The sequence below is a fragment of the Ascaphus truei genome, chromosome 12 (genome assembly GCF_040206685.1).
Source record: "Ascaphus truei isolate aAscTru1 chromosome 12, aAscTru1.hap1, whole genome shotgun sequence".
Lineage (NCBI taxonomy): Eukaryota > Metazoa > Chordata > Amphibia > Anura > Ascaphidae > Ascaphus > Ascaphus truei.
In genome coordinates, this window is record NC_134494.1 from 37,568,486 (window position 1) to 37,582,576 (window position 14,091).

The 14,091-nt window shown below is 35.9% G+C and overlaps 1 protein-coding gene across 1 annotated transcript in view; it reads left to right on the top strand.

The window, feature by feature from the left end:
* Positions 1-2,616, top strand: part of ELP4 (elongator acetyltransferase complex subunit 4) — a 319,054-nt gene extending 316,438 nt beyond the window's left edge. The window contains exon 10 of the mRNA XM_075567333.1: positions 372-2,616. Within this exon, the coding sequence (XP_075423448.1) occupies positions 372-440 (69 nt within the window). The 3' untranslated portion in view covers positions 441-2,616. The remainder of the gene's footprint in view (positions 1-371) is intronic.
* Positions 2,617-14,091: the final 11,475 nt, after the last annotated feature.

Consider the following 14,091-nt stretch of genomic DNA (forward strand, 5'->3'; position numbering starts at 1 on the left):
CTCCAACATCAGTTTAATACTGATCAGTAAGAAAGGTATCTCACATCCTACCAAACGTGCAGATTTTCTCCAGAACTACTTGGGCAGCTGTAATTGTGTACTGCTCAGAATGGGGGCCAGTAGGAATTAAATATTTGTCCTTGTAAGCAGTATCTTGCTGTAAAGACTATTTTGTATATGAATAGGGGTGGTTTGCATTTGAGCAGAAAGCCTCTACAAACAATGGAGGTTACTAAAATAACATTCACATGTAAAAGACATAGATATTTGTAAGACAGGCGCTTTGTAAACTGTGAATTGCCCCCCAGCTATCTAACACTTACTTCTTTTTTTCTTTCTTTCTTTACTGTTTTTTTTTTTTTTTTTTAAAGGAAACCTGGAGCAGAGGCAACATGGTCAGGCCACTGAGGAGCAAATACACCATTTACTTTGTGTATTGAGAGCTCTTAAGAAAAGGCCTGAAGTGTCCTTAGCAAACAATTGCAAACTTCTCCCACGTGTCATTTGTTGACTTAAGTGTTTTTTTTTTTTATTTAAGACACCAACAAATAGTTGAGTAGCAGTTTGACCTATCTGGGCTGGATAATGTTTGAAGACACACTCACGTTTTTGAGAAGCATTCAGGTGATCCCTCAAGAAGGATTATTAGATTAACTGGAAAAAAAAATGGATGGGTTCTCACGACCCATAAAACCCCAAACCTAAAGGTGGATCGTAATTTGGAAAACAGCAACCAGCCAACAAAATCAATCAGTACCATCCACACCAGCCATGTCCGCCTTCTATGCCCATTAATGTTCTTTATGAATATTGCTCCACTTGAGCATCAGAGGCCACAACAGTCTCCTTGTTTAATTGTGATCTGCTTGTAGCTCTGATATAAGTTGTATTATTATTATTATTTATTTTGCTGAAGATCCGTTGGCCCTGAAGTCTCTGGCTTGTCTTCCTCCAGCTAAATTGGCCAATAGCGACTACTCTGCGGAGGCTGTCAGGAAACCAAGGGAATGTAAGTAAATGACTTTGCTGTTTTGACCACACACCAGAAAGTACATTTGTTGAATGCTGCACTATTAGGACACACCTCGGTAAACCCCAAAGCAACCCCTGAGCGCTTGCATTTAAGGGTACACTTAAAGCACCAGCTTGGTCTCAGGGTGTCCCAATCGTTAATTTCAAAAGCTCAGAGGAGGAGAAAAACAAAACAAAACAAGCACACAAAAAAAAAAAAAATAGGAATGTGAAAAGGAAAAGTGGAATTTGAGAGCCAGGACATTAAATGAAGTCTTCGTTGCATACACTTGACTTCTCTTGACATGTGAAAAGTGCTAAAAGTCAAAGCTCATCAATAAAGTATCTGGAAAGTGAATAAGAGGCCTGACAACCATTGCATTCTTAAATAAAGTACAATGAGGAGACAAACGACTTTGCCGAGGAGTTTGCATGTGAGTGAAAGGAAGCCTCAATGGGAGCCGGATAATGAGCTGCCTGACCGTCATGCACTGGCATCCCCAGACCTGCAGAGAGGCCACCACCGCCGCTGCTGCTCCAAGCCCCCAGCAGCAGCTCCACACCCTGCATTCTCCTCTCTGTGAGTTCTATGCAAATACTCCTGGGTGCTGAGGCCCATCTCTCATGTCCCCTCTGCCAGGGTGGAAGCAACAAGTCTCCAAACACCCCACAGAACAGCAACATCAACTCTTCGTAACCTAACCCACCCTGCATCTCACTTTTCCTGTTTTCCAAGTTTTAATTTATTATTATTATTATTATTTTTTTTAGGCTCATTTTTTTTTTTTTAAAGCTGCTAACGTTTTTTTTTTTGGGGGGGGGGGCATTTTTTGTACATATTTTAACACCGAAGCTTTGGGGCAGACACGTGTTATTTTCGGATTTTCTTTTACTTGATGTTGGTAAGAATTAATAAATGGACAATGTGTCAGAAATATGCATGGGGTTGACCATATTACACGCACAGGACCATGAATAATTCATTTAAGGACAAGTGGATAAATATATATATAGTTTCCTACGCACTCTTTAAATTGGGATAAGGACAGTTTTCTTGTTTATGTTAGTTAAGGATATTTTTTTATTCTGTATATTTCGAAAGAAACTGAGAACTCTGCCCACGATCATACTTTTTTTGAGAGTTGAGATTTCAAAGAAAGGATGTGTTTTGAACACATTGGGTTACTTAACAGTTTAAGACTACCATCACTGTACCCTCTTTAGCACTGGAGGCGTGTACAGTGCAATTCAGCGGGCTGCAGGCCCCTGCAGCAGTGAACTGGTTAACAGAGCTGTTTAGTATTTTAACATGATAACATTACTAACATCACGTACACCCTACAAAGTAAAGGAGAAATGCACTTGTATGTATAATGCTATAGAAAGGGTTTCCTATGCATGGAGAATGTTTAGCAGCTGCATTGTACAGAAGGTAAATTGTACCAACCTCGTGTCCCAATCCTTCACACTTGCTCTTCCCACTTTAGGAAAATATATTTACAAAACCCTAGAAAATCGAGCATCCTTTGGCTTAGAAGTATCTTGTAGGTGGAATGTTGTAATTTTAAAGACAGTCCAAGCAATTAAAAGCATTCCTCTTCTGTAGTCATCGGCTCTTTTTTGGGGGGGCTTTTTTTTCTTTAACACGACAATTAAAAGAAACCCAGGTCTCTTCCAGGAGCAGAAAGAAGCAGAAATACTTGAATCAGATTTGCAGGCAAATATAAGGTGTTTTTTTTTCTCCCTCTTCTTCTTTAACAAGCACTCAATTAGCAACCGTTGGGATTAGCACCGAGGCTTCTCCCCCTAATCATGTTGCTATTTCTCCCCAGGGCTCAGTGTGCTTTGTGTCCCCTTTCCCAAAAAAAAAAAAAAAAAAAGTTTTAGCGAGGAAAAAAAAAATGATAAGGGGAGGGGGGAGGCTTGAATGCAGGTGACGTCATTTTAATGGGGGCGAGAGAAGGGGACAGGGTTCTGTTAGAAATAGCCACAAAAGGTGAGTGCTGTAGTGCTCCTCTGTGTAATCAGCGCTATAAGGGGGGAAGGAGATGATTCAGAAGCCTGCAGAGTTCAGAGAGATTGTATACTAAATGTGGTGTTTAGGACACCAGACAAACTGCTCACCGTGTGGGTGCTCTTCAAAGGACCATGGGGGGATCTCTGGTCATTTCATGTGCGTTTGCTAAACTGTAGGAAGGAGAAGTCAACGCAAAGTTGGGCTCCAAAGGGGAGGCCATTTTAATAAGCCCTTGCTTATAAACAACATCTGGGGTTTATTTGGGGCAAGAGCTCAAAAGTTGCCAAGGCCCAAGTAGGTACAATATACCAGGTCTCTCTGAGGAGTGGGAGACTTGCATAGGGAAATGGTGTATTATAACAGGGCAATTACAGGAAGTAATGATTAACACTGAGTTGATTCTAACGCAATAATAACTTCTTTCATAAAGTCCATTGAAAACGACTTCTCTTCCCTAGTATGTCGCACACGTTATACTTTTAGTCGTCAATAAATAGTATTAGGATTTGTGTAAATCCGGGTTTTAATACGTCTACAATTTGTAAAAATGTAAATATGACAGAAGTGCTTACATGTAGTTGCTGTACTCAGATGTAGTCTGTACTGCGCTAATCCTACTTGTATCTTAATATATTAATTGTTTTTTTAATCTCGTATTCATGTAAGCACTTGAAATATATATATATATATAAAAAAAAATATATATATATATATCGCTTTAGTATGTGTTGCGTATTTTATAATCATGTTATTAATTAGAAAATAAACTTTCTGTTGATTTTATTGTGTACATCTCGACCGATCAAAAACTATTCAACATAAAATATATATCCTACAAATGATAGCGTACAATTCTATGAACTGAGACAGTAGTGTTAGTGTATAGTGTAATTTACTGTATCCACTGTTTTGTTGAGCTATAGCCACATCAACATACACAGAGCAAGGGCACACCATAATGAGCATAAACACGTTATTTCCGATTTTGTGGGAACATTATACCGCTTTATTTTGGCCTCTGGACGTCTTATTGTATTAATATCTGATCTACAAGTCACCTTTTTAATTCCCAGAAAAATGCTTAAAATCCCCTTGTCCAGTTCACTTTGAAACTAGAGAGATAACACAAACTGTGACGTCTTGGGCAGCAATGCATTTGCCTTTAGGGCAGTAAAAGCCTTTTTGTGTATATGGGGACGGTGTTTGAAACCTCTATTGGCTCAGGACAAGGGGTTAAGCGGAGCTTCTTCACTTTATAAACAATACAGGGTGGTTTCAGACATTTTCTGCATGATCCGGGCAAAAAAAATCAGTTTTAACGTTTTATTCCATTTTCCTCCTAATATAAATAATAAAAAATAATAATAACAGAGACCTTGTACTAATTCACATTTTGCCAACATGGGATTGCTGTGAGCTAAGGAGAAGGAGATATCACAAAGGCACTTGTGCTTTTGACTTCAGAAAAGAACAGATCATCTTCTGGGGTTTTTTTATGCTATTGATTAGCACAAGCTGTTCAAAACTCTTGTAACACTTAATCTGTCTGTTAATCAAGTCACTAAGCAGCTCAATGTGAGTTTTATTAGCGACAAGAGAATCCAGTCAGTAGATTGGATCACACGTTTATTCCGGTAAAAGCTGCCAGACCAACCTCCAGAATATATTTTCAATTAAAGAGCAATTTATTAAACTGTTAGCACTCCCTGCCATGTGGACTTTTGGACACCGTTTACACATTTCAATAAACATACTGAAGTGATCACATCCCCTGCACACAGATGTAGTGTAATTCTGCAACTTCAGAGAAAAACACACCAATTAAAAAAAAAAAAACACACACAACAAGCCACAGCATTTAATGCTACAAGACAAATCTGTGCATTTTCACGTTTTTGATGCTGAAAAAGGTCATTTGGCCATGAACTATTTTCCTTGTTTTGCCAGTAGTTGTAAGTCACACACACCCAATGAGATTCGTGGGATCAGGGCATGAAATTAGACTGTATAATATCTAATACCAAATGATTGTATTACACTGATATGCATATGAAAGCCTATCTGGTCAAAGGTAATTATGTCACAGCTTTTTTTTCGGCATGACAGCTGGATAAACAATCTCCAATAAACATCTCTAATTAGGGAGGAGGGTCTGTCATGGATGGTATTTGATTTATTATGAAGAAAAATGTCAATTTACCTACTTTGCCTAGAACCCTTTTTTGTTGGTGCTAGAACTGATTAAGAATTTAGGGTGAATAAAACATTACAGGTAAGTGGCACGTTTTATTGCTTTCCCGATGACTTAAATATTACAAGTGTATTTATTTCAGAGTTGAAATCTGTTTTAACGTGTTTTACGCGCATTCCACGAATTCAATCAAATCGTTATTCATGTTTACACCGTAATAGAAATATTTGTTGTCAATACCCACTTCCTACATGTTTCCCCAAACGTTTTCAACTGTATTAAAATTAACATTTAATATGATACTTAAAAAATACTTTCCTTGAAATGTGCACAGCCTTGCACTTAACATATGTGCATTTGGGACACATCTAATGCATTTATGTAATGTTCTTATGTAACTTTCCTGCTGCACTAAAATGAAACTAGATAGTTCTTACTTAAAACGAGGAGCTTGTAAGACAATTTCACCTGTAGAAATGATGTGTCACAAGAGAAGGGAGCTGGTACATTTTCGAAACACAATTTCCTTAATTAACCTGCAGTATCCGAGCCAGGTAAAAGGTGTGACCGTGAAAACAGTAACCTGAGTCCCTATATTCTACCCCAGTGCAAATCGCTAATTATCAGGTCTTCCGAGGAAAAGCTCAAATCACACAGTCTGAGGATTTAAAATGCTCCCAAACTATGCTAAGCACATTCCTGCCTTCCATGAAGAAATGAGACCCAAATGAAATATTTGTAACTCTTTGTAGTTTAAACCATCAATAGTTTCTAAGGGGGGGGGGGGGGACTTTTTTTTTTTATCTGGAAGATCCTTGTAAAGTTCTGTTCGGGATTTTTCTTTGGATCTTTCCTCCCCCTTAAATCTCATAACCCCGTGGGGGGAAAAAAAAACAACAAAAAGTATTTAAAAAAATGAATGTAACCAACACACTTTTTTTCAATGAAAAAAAAAAGTCAGTTTTGAGGCCATTAAAGTTGACAGATGTTGTTGTTGTTGTGTTTTTTTTTTTTTTTTAACAAGCCACACACACAACATTGAAACGATACAGAAAGTTAATACAACCGTGGGATTTCCAACCCAGCAGACAAGCACATAGCCATGCAATGGAATTAGCATGATGTATAAGGTATTAATAGTACAGAATAATATTACCTGTTCCAGCTTGTGAGGACAGATATATACCACGCTCTGCTGATTCCAACACTTTTCTTTCGCTGAGAGTTGAAAACTGCCAGGGTTTTGATCTCCAAATTCTACATGAGAATCTGCCACCCAGTTTAAATGCCAGTGACAGTAAAAAAAAGGAGGGGACCTCTCTCTTTGCTCTAACTTTCCCTTAATATCAATCCCAGCACCGCCCCCATTGGCTAGCAAGTGCAGTGACGTCATGGGGAACAGTAGTTACAGTTTAGCTAAATAAGAAAAATGTGCCCCATAATAATCAGACATTAGCATTATTTTTTTTTACTTGGTTCCTGAACTGCCTCACTCCAGATATATTAGACTCATCTAACAACATCAAATATATAAGAACGTTTTGTATTTAGATGAAGTATAAGATTAAGGATTTTTTTTTTAACCTGTTTTTTTTTTTCTGCTCTTGTATTATTTGTCCTATTAATTCATGTATTTCTAGTAACCTTTTTTCAGACAGAGGGATTAGCGCGTTGCTGCCACCCCCCGGTTGTCAAAGGGTTAAAGGTATATTTATAAAGATGTTTCCCTAAATATTAAAACCAAAAAGATACTTTTTTTTTTTAAATTGAAAATTAAAACAGAATCCAGTTTTCTATTATCAATAGTAAACTGACCGAGGATCAGATGATCTACTTCTGAATTGAATGGCTTTAGTCAGGTAGAACAATCTTATATTTACTTGTTGTTAGTTACCTGTTAGTTACCTGGTTTAAGGTGCAACAACTACACAACTCAATCCCTACAATACCCACGGTCAGAATTGTGTTCTCGCACACACATATTGCTACAGTAAGTAATTTATAGCATTTGAACGTTGCGCATTTATATGGAGTATTCTGCATTATTACATTTCTTTAAAATAATAATTGCATTGCTTATTCGGTGTCCCAATGTATTTAGTATTACATGAGATCATTACCAACAGCCCCTCTCACTGGGAAATAAGAGATGGGATGTTCATACAGGCCTTAGCCCCTTCACCATCATGTACACATCCTAACCTGCCCTGAATCCACCTGCCCAAGCAGCACACGTCCTGTGTCTCACATTAACCCTGCACTGTATCAGCTAATTGTAAGACATTTCTTTTGGTAATCTCCATTCCTTAAGCACCATTCTATATATTAATTCGCTGTTTATGCGGGGTCCCTGTAATGAATGTGCTTTTAATGTAAGTGTAACACTGAATGTATGTATACTCTCTGTTTGATACGGTTGATATCATTGAATACATGTTAGAGCAGAACTAAGTGCTCTGTTTGAAGTAGTTTGCATTTCTCATTTCAAAATTTGCAGTGAATTATTTCCTATTTGCCCTTTGGATTTTTTTTTAATGTACAATTAAAAATGAGCCCATGACTTGTCATTTGAAAAAAATTCTGTTTTACCGGCAAACACTATTTCTAAACAAATAACTCCGTGATAAACACACGGATTATAACCTCCAGGACGTGATACCTTTTCTTGTAATTGATAGGTGAGCTTTGGAGACTCCAAATCACTTCTTTAAATGTGACTATTTATATGTGAAATGCGTTTAACACGTGTTTTTTGTGTGCTAGCCTAATATTTACTATTATGTTTTACAGACAGAAAAATATAGATATATTCACATAAATCTATGTATGATATATATATATATATATATAATATATATATATATATATATATATATATATATATATATATATATATATATATATATATATATATATACACACACACACATAAATATTCATATACATCTATGTATGTGTTATATATATATATATACATATATATATATATATATATATATATATATATATATATATATATATATATACATATATATATATATCATTTTATATATAATATTATATATAATTTATTTTTTATAATGACCTATTTAAAATGTGGGTGAGATCACTTGCCCCCTTTTGTTTACTCACATTACAGTGTAGAGGTGCAACAGTGCTCTAGCAGGTTTCTCAGGAAGCTAATGGCTAATGTTTCACTTGCTTAAAAGGCTAGCCTGGGAAAGAGCTGTCAGTAAGGTGTTTTACTGATTATTTGGAGTTGTTGCTATTAAGGGACTCCGAATCCCTGCAACCCAGCAGGGTTCTTGAAGGAAGCACTGGAAACACCACGACTCCCGCCTGCTTATCTGGCTGTCAATAAAAGGAGATGGCCCCTAAAGCAGGGCCAGGTGCTGCCTTCCCCTCTCCCCCAATGCACTGCTCTCCAGAAGCTGATCAGGCGTGAAGTGAAGTCTGCCTAGCCAGGCCTTCCTATATACACACGCAGAGAGCACACAGCCTGGCCAAACCAATATTACAGGGGCTTTGTATTTGCGTTTTTTTTTTTTTTTTTTGTATCTAGGAAAGTAGTGGGTCAGTTTAAGGCTTTATCTGCACAGGAAACGTTTACAACTGAAACCCAGGTTTTTTTTATTTTATTTTTTTAACTTATAACTGTAATAAACGTCCACAACTGTACGTGATTATCTATTCGGTAGATCCATTTGAAAGAATATAAATACTTTTAGATACAATATTTTTTTTAAAAATATTTTTACTGTCGGGACATTTCAATTAGTCAATAAAGGAATGTTTTTTTTTTTTTATAGATATCCCAGTGCAGCTGATAATTAAATATACTGCTGAAATACTTAGCATCGACTTCATTTGTGTATACAATGTATTGGTCTGTCCAGATCTGGGTATGTAAATGTTACTGATTGATCCCTCATTGTGTCATGCAAGAACCAAAAAAGCTCGTCTTAAATGTTGATGTTTTTCTCATGTTTCAATAAACAGTGTGTGCATTATTTTTCACCAGCGACTGTGGTCTTTTATTCTAAATAACCTATTTCAAATTTTTTTTTTAAATGAAGCTAATAATATGCACTTATTTATATTATGTGCACTGGTGGCAGATACTCGAATATTCTCCATGTGTTCAGCACAATAAAAGTGAAGCAGCGAATTCAGCTCAGCAAGATTACCCCTCTGATGGCAGTTTGATTTGTCATTTTTAGGGACGTGTAAAGCTTAAAGAGCAGTTGGATTTGAAATCCCGGAGAAATACAATAAATGTGTTACAAATTTATAAGCAGGATACATATTTTATTTACACTGTGGTCTTAAGTTTTCAAGGATGCCCTAAACCCGTGTGTTCGCATAGATTGAGCAATTCTCTCTACACACACTATAATAATGAGCTTTAATTCTCTATCCAAGCAGAACTTGAGCAATAATAATAAGGACATCAGAACAATTTGTTTACTGTGGCATTGCACAGACTGCAGAACCCAAGAGTAGCTACAGCAAGCCCTGACAATGGGAAGGGTTCTCATAACACTGAGAAAATCAGGCTTACAATGATGCTTTTTTACTTGAAAGAAGAAGATAGCAGATATGCATTATGGTTTGGGATCTACCCTAAGAAAGGTAAGAAGTGTATTCATTCTTTACATTGTATGGCTTGTGCCCATTTCATGCACAGTAAAACTCAGTCATAGAATAAGATATAAACTAGAAAGCATAATGTAACATATATGTTTTTTTTTTTTTAAATCCTCAATTTAATCATTGGTTCCATTTGCAGTTGCCCTGTGAAAATCGAATATGCGTTAAAGTGGATGACATAATCTATTGGTCAATGTAGTGTTGCTATTATATGCCTAAATGTAGGTACCAACCATGACATATATAAATAAGCCTTACCTAGAACAGAAAGCAATTGACAGATTCCACAAGTCTTACTTCTATGGTGTAAAAAAACTTTGCATCACATTGTGTTTTAACTAGGTGGGGTTTTTTTTTGGTGGGGGTTTTTTTTTGGGGGGGGGGGGTTGGGGGGGGGGGAGATTTTTCCGATGGAAATCCCTCATTACAGAGATTTCTTTGGCAGGTCACTGCAAGTTGTTTTGATTATATGTCTAACTATAAGCCCGCCTGCAATAAAGTATGTTGTAGGTTTATTAGGTCACAGAGGTTAGGGCTACAGAAAAAAAGGACATTACGCTCAATTTCCAAAATATCACCAGACCCCTCCTTCTCCTGCCAGAGAATTCATAAAGGTCCTAATTTGGCTCCAACTTTATTCATTTTGTCCTGAATTCTCACTCTTTGCCTTCCATTAAAATATTTTAATAATAAGCGTGGCTCTGTCCAATCTTTGATCTGTTTTTTCTCCCTCTGCCTGGCTTTAGACTGAGACATTAGCTGGATACCCTGGGGGTGATTGGATGCAGTGCGCAGAAAGTCGACAGCCACGTCCTGGATGTTAGAAATCCACTTTCACTCAACGTGACAAGGCTGAGTTCGATCTACAATTGTATTTGAAAGCGCATTGGGCGGAAAAATCTTCCATCATTAAGCCCCACTCTCCTATAGCAAAAATAACAAGATACTTCATTTGCACACAAACCCTCCTAACAATTCTGCCTGGAATAACTCTTTAATAGAAAAACTCCTGCATAATTCAAATGGGGGGGAAATTAAAATGTGTAACCCTCTCCCAAACCATCCATGTGATCACGTTGACTTTTTTTTTTTTAACTTTAAATCTTGAATAAGACCTGAGTTGTAACAGGAGGATTTGCACTTCCTCTGTGACCCCTGTAATTGGATTAAATATAGACTGAAACGTTCAAAAAAACAGACCAAGATTGACACCTGCCAACTGGACTTCCTTATGATTGATTGTGATGATTCGTGCTGGCAACAATAATGAAATAAATTGTATGGATAAAACAGCACATTTGTCATTGCCGTGCACTAAGGAAAAGGAAGTCAGTGTGTTATTCAAGCTGTTAAGTTGACAGCCAGGAACATGAAGCAAACTAAAGCGCTAAACAAGGACTGCAGACATTGACAAGCAAAATTATAACTTGTCACAGCCATTTTAAATTCATACGCTTTCAATTAACATATATATTGCTGTTACATATAACATTAGGAAGACCTAAAATATGCATTGTTCTTGGGATTTCCTGTTGCCTGTAGATCCAGCACAATCGTTTTATGATGAATGCAGAGCCAGAAACATCTGTAGGTGTTGATGTGATGGCCATCATTGAATGTATTATTATATTGTGTCCTGATTCATATCTGTAGGATATATATATATATATATATATATATATATATATATATATATATATATATATATATATATATATATATATTTATATCGACCAAAATGTTGAGCTCCACAAATCTTGTACCCAACAGCCTACACTATATAGTGCAGGTATAGCTCTAATTAATGTGTAACCTATTATGTTCAAACGATATATCTGCAAGAATACACATCCGTGGGCCAGTAAAGATATCCTATGTATAAGAAGGTCAAGGGAACATATTACCACAGCCATAATATTTACAAAGAAATAATATTTGCGCTTGTACAATGGTTTAAGGATGCAGTAATGCGAACAGTGTGATATATTCATAGCAGGCACAGGTCTCCGGTATATTGCTCTGTAAGGTTCTCCTTAATTGTTTCACCTTCTTACTGTCTGTTATAACACAGCTTTCTGCAGGGAGACAAACACCAATGCGTTGAATATTCATTCGTATACAATAGTCAAATCGGATATAAGGATTGTTACGATAGGTGATATATGGTCAGTAACCGCATCATAGCATCACAATGGAAAATAGAATTATCTGTGGATTTTTTTGCCCATGTTGTGACACTATTCTGCAAAGGCTTAATTTAATACTTTGCGATATTTACTTTAATATGTAAGTCATCCCATTAAATTGTAGCGGTACTTCTGCTTGAACCCTGAAATGCAGTGGTATTGGACACATAGGAGGTAGGACTGTGTCTGCTATAACTTGCTGATATTACTAATTTGGCTAAAGTACTCAGCGCACTGGGTATCATGAAGTAAATAACTTGTACTGTTGTCCAGTAAATGATACCTATAATAATGCATATACTGTATAGAATATTCGGTATTATATAGAAATACTCCCCTATTGTAGGCAATTATCTTAAACGAAAACTGGTTGCAAAATGTCAATTTTTAGTATTTTCACATGTTACACGTATATATATACTTACATATATACATCTATCAATATATCAATATATCAATCTATTTTTATCTACGTGTGTGTGTGTGTGTGTGTGTGTGTTTGTGTGTATATAGCTATAGATAGATGTATAGATGGATATATATATATAAAATCATTTAACATGCGAAAAGAATAAAAACTGATATTTTGCAGACAGTTTTCGTTTAAGATAATTGTCTACGATAGGGGAGTATTTCTATATAGTACTGAGTAATATATATATGCATTATTATAGGTATCATTACTGGAACACAATACACGGTATTTACTCCAAGATACCCAGTGCGCGGAGTCCTTTAGCCAAGTTCCTGCCTGGGTGATATATATATAAACACACATATTCCCAAGATGACACAGGGCAGTGATTTCCAATAAAAAAAATAAAATATATATGTATATAAATATAATATATATATATATATATATATATATATATATATATATATATATATATATATATATATATAATCACTGCCCTGTGTCATCTTATAGGAAAGAGTCCAGTCAATACATAGATTAATTTGTATTTTTTTTAAATACACAGACCTTGAGAGAAATGTTATATATATATATATATATATATATATATATATATATATATATATATATATATATATATATATATATATATATATATGTATATATATAAAATGTCTCTCAAGGTCTGTGTATTTAAAAAAAATCCAAATTAATCTATGTATTGACTGGACTCTTTCCTATAAGATGACACATGGCAGTGATTATATATATATAAATATAAAAAAAAAAAATATATATATATATATATTTTTTAATTGGAAATCACTGCCCAGTGTCATCTTGTATGAAAAAGTCCAGTCAATACATAGATTTGCTAGTTGGTTTGTTAGCTAACAATGAACGAATTGATACATGTGTTTATAAACCTATTTTAGCTCGGTGGTGTTATACTGCATACTGGAGTTTTCATCCAATATAATGCCAATTTTGACAATACTTACACGTTTTGAAAAATAAATGCGATTTTCTGTCAACAGGTTTTATGCTTGCAAAGGATAATGCTATTATTTATGAAAATACATTAATATTGAATTTCAAATTGTGTAACAGTCAAATCCGCGTTTTCCAACATTGCACTTTGCAATTTTTACACACTGTCTCAGGCATTAAACCAAGTTATTGTGCACTAAAAACATACTTTCCTACTTTCCAAAGCCAAACATAGCACTATTTCTAAACATTGCCTATTATCAGCCCATCTCATGCGATTGAAGTTGGTTTTCCTAATAATATTACAGGTCAGCTCAGCAGAACAGAAGCAATGCAACATGTTACATTCTGTAATGGGCAGCCTGGCAGTGACCTCTGGCCGCGACAGGGTTAATATTCCCGGTTTCACTGACACGTTACCTGTTGGGTTGATATCTTTGGGATCGTTGAGTGTTTTTACGAAATGTATTTGATGGGATACAGTGGAACTGGCCTTGCACCTTCATAGCATATGTTCCATGGCAACCCACCACACCTCGGACCTCCTCAGCAATCTGCGATTGCAATCAATAACTACATCGTGGGTCGTTTTAAATATCTTTTATTTGTAATTAACTGCTAGAAGGGA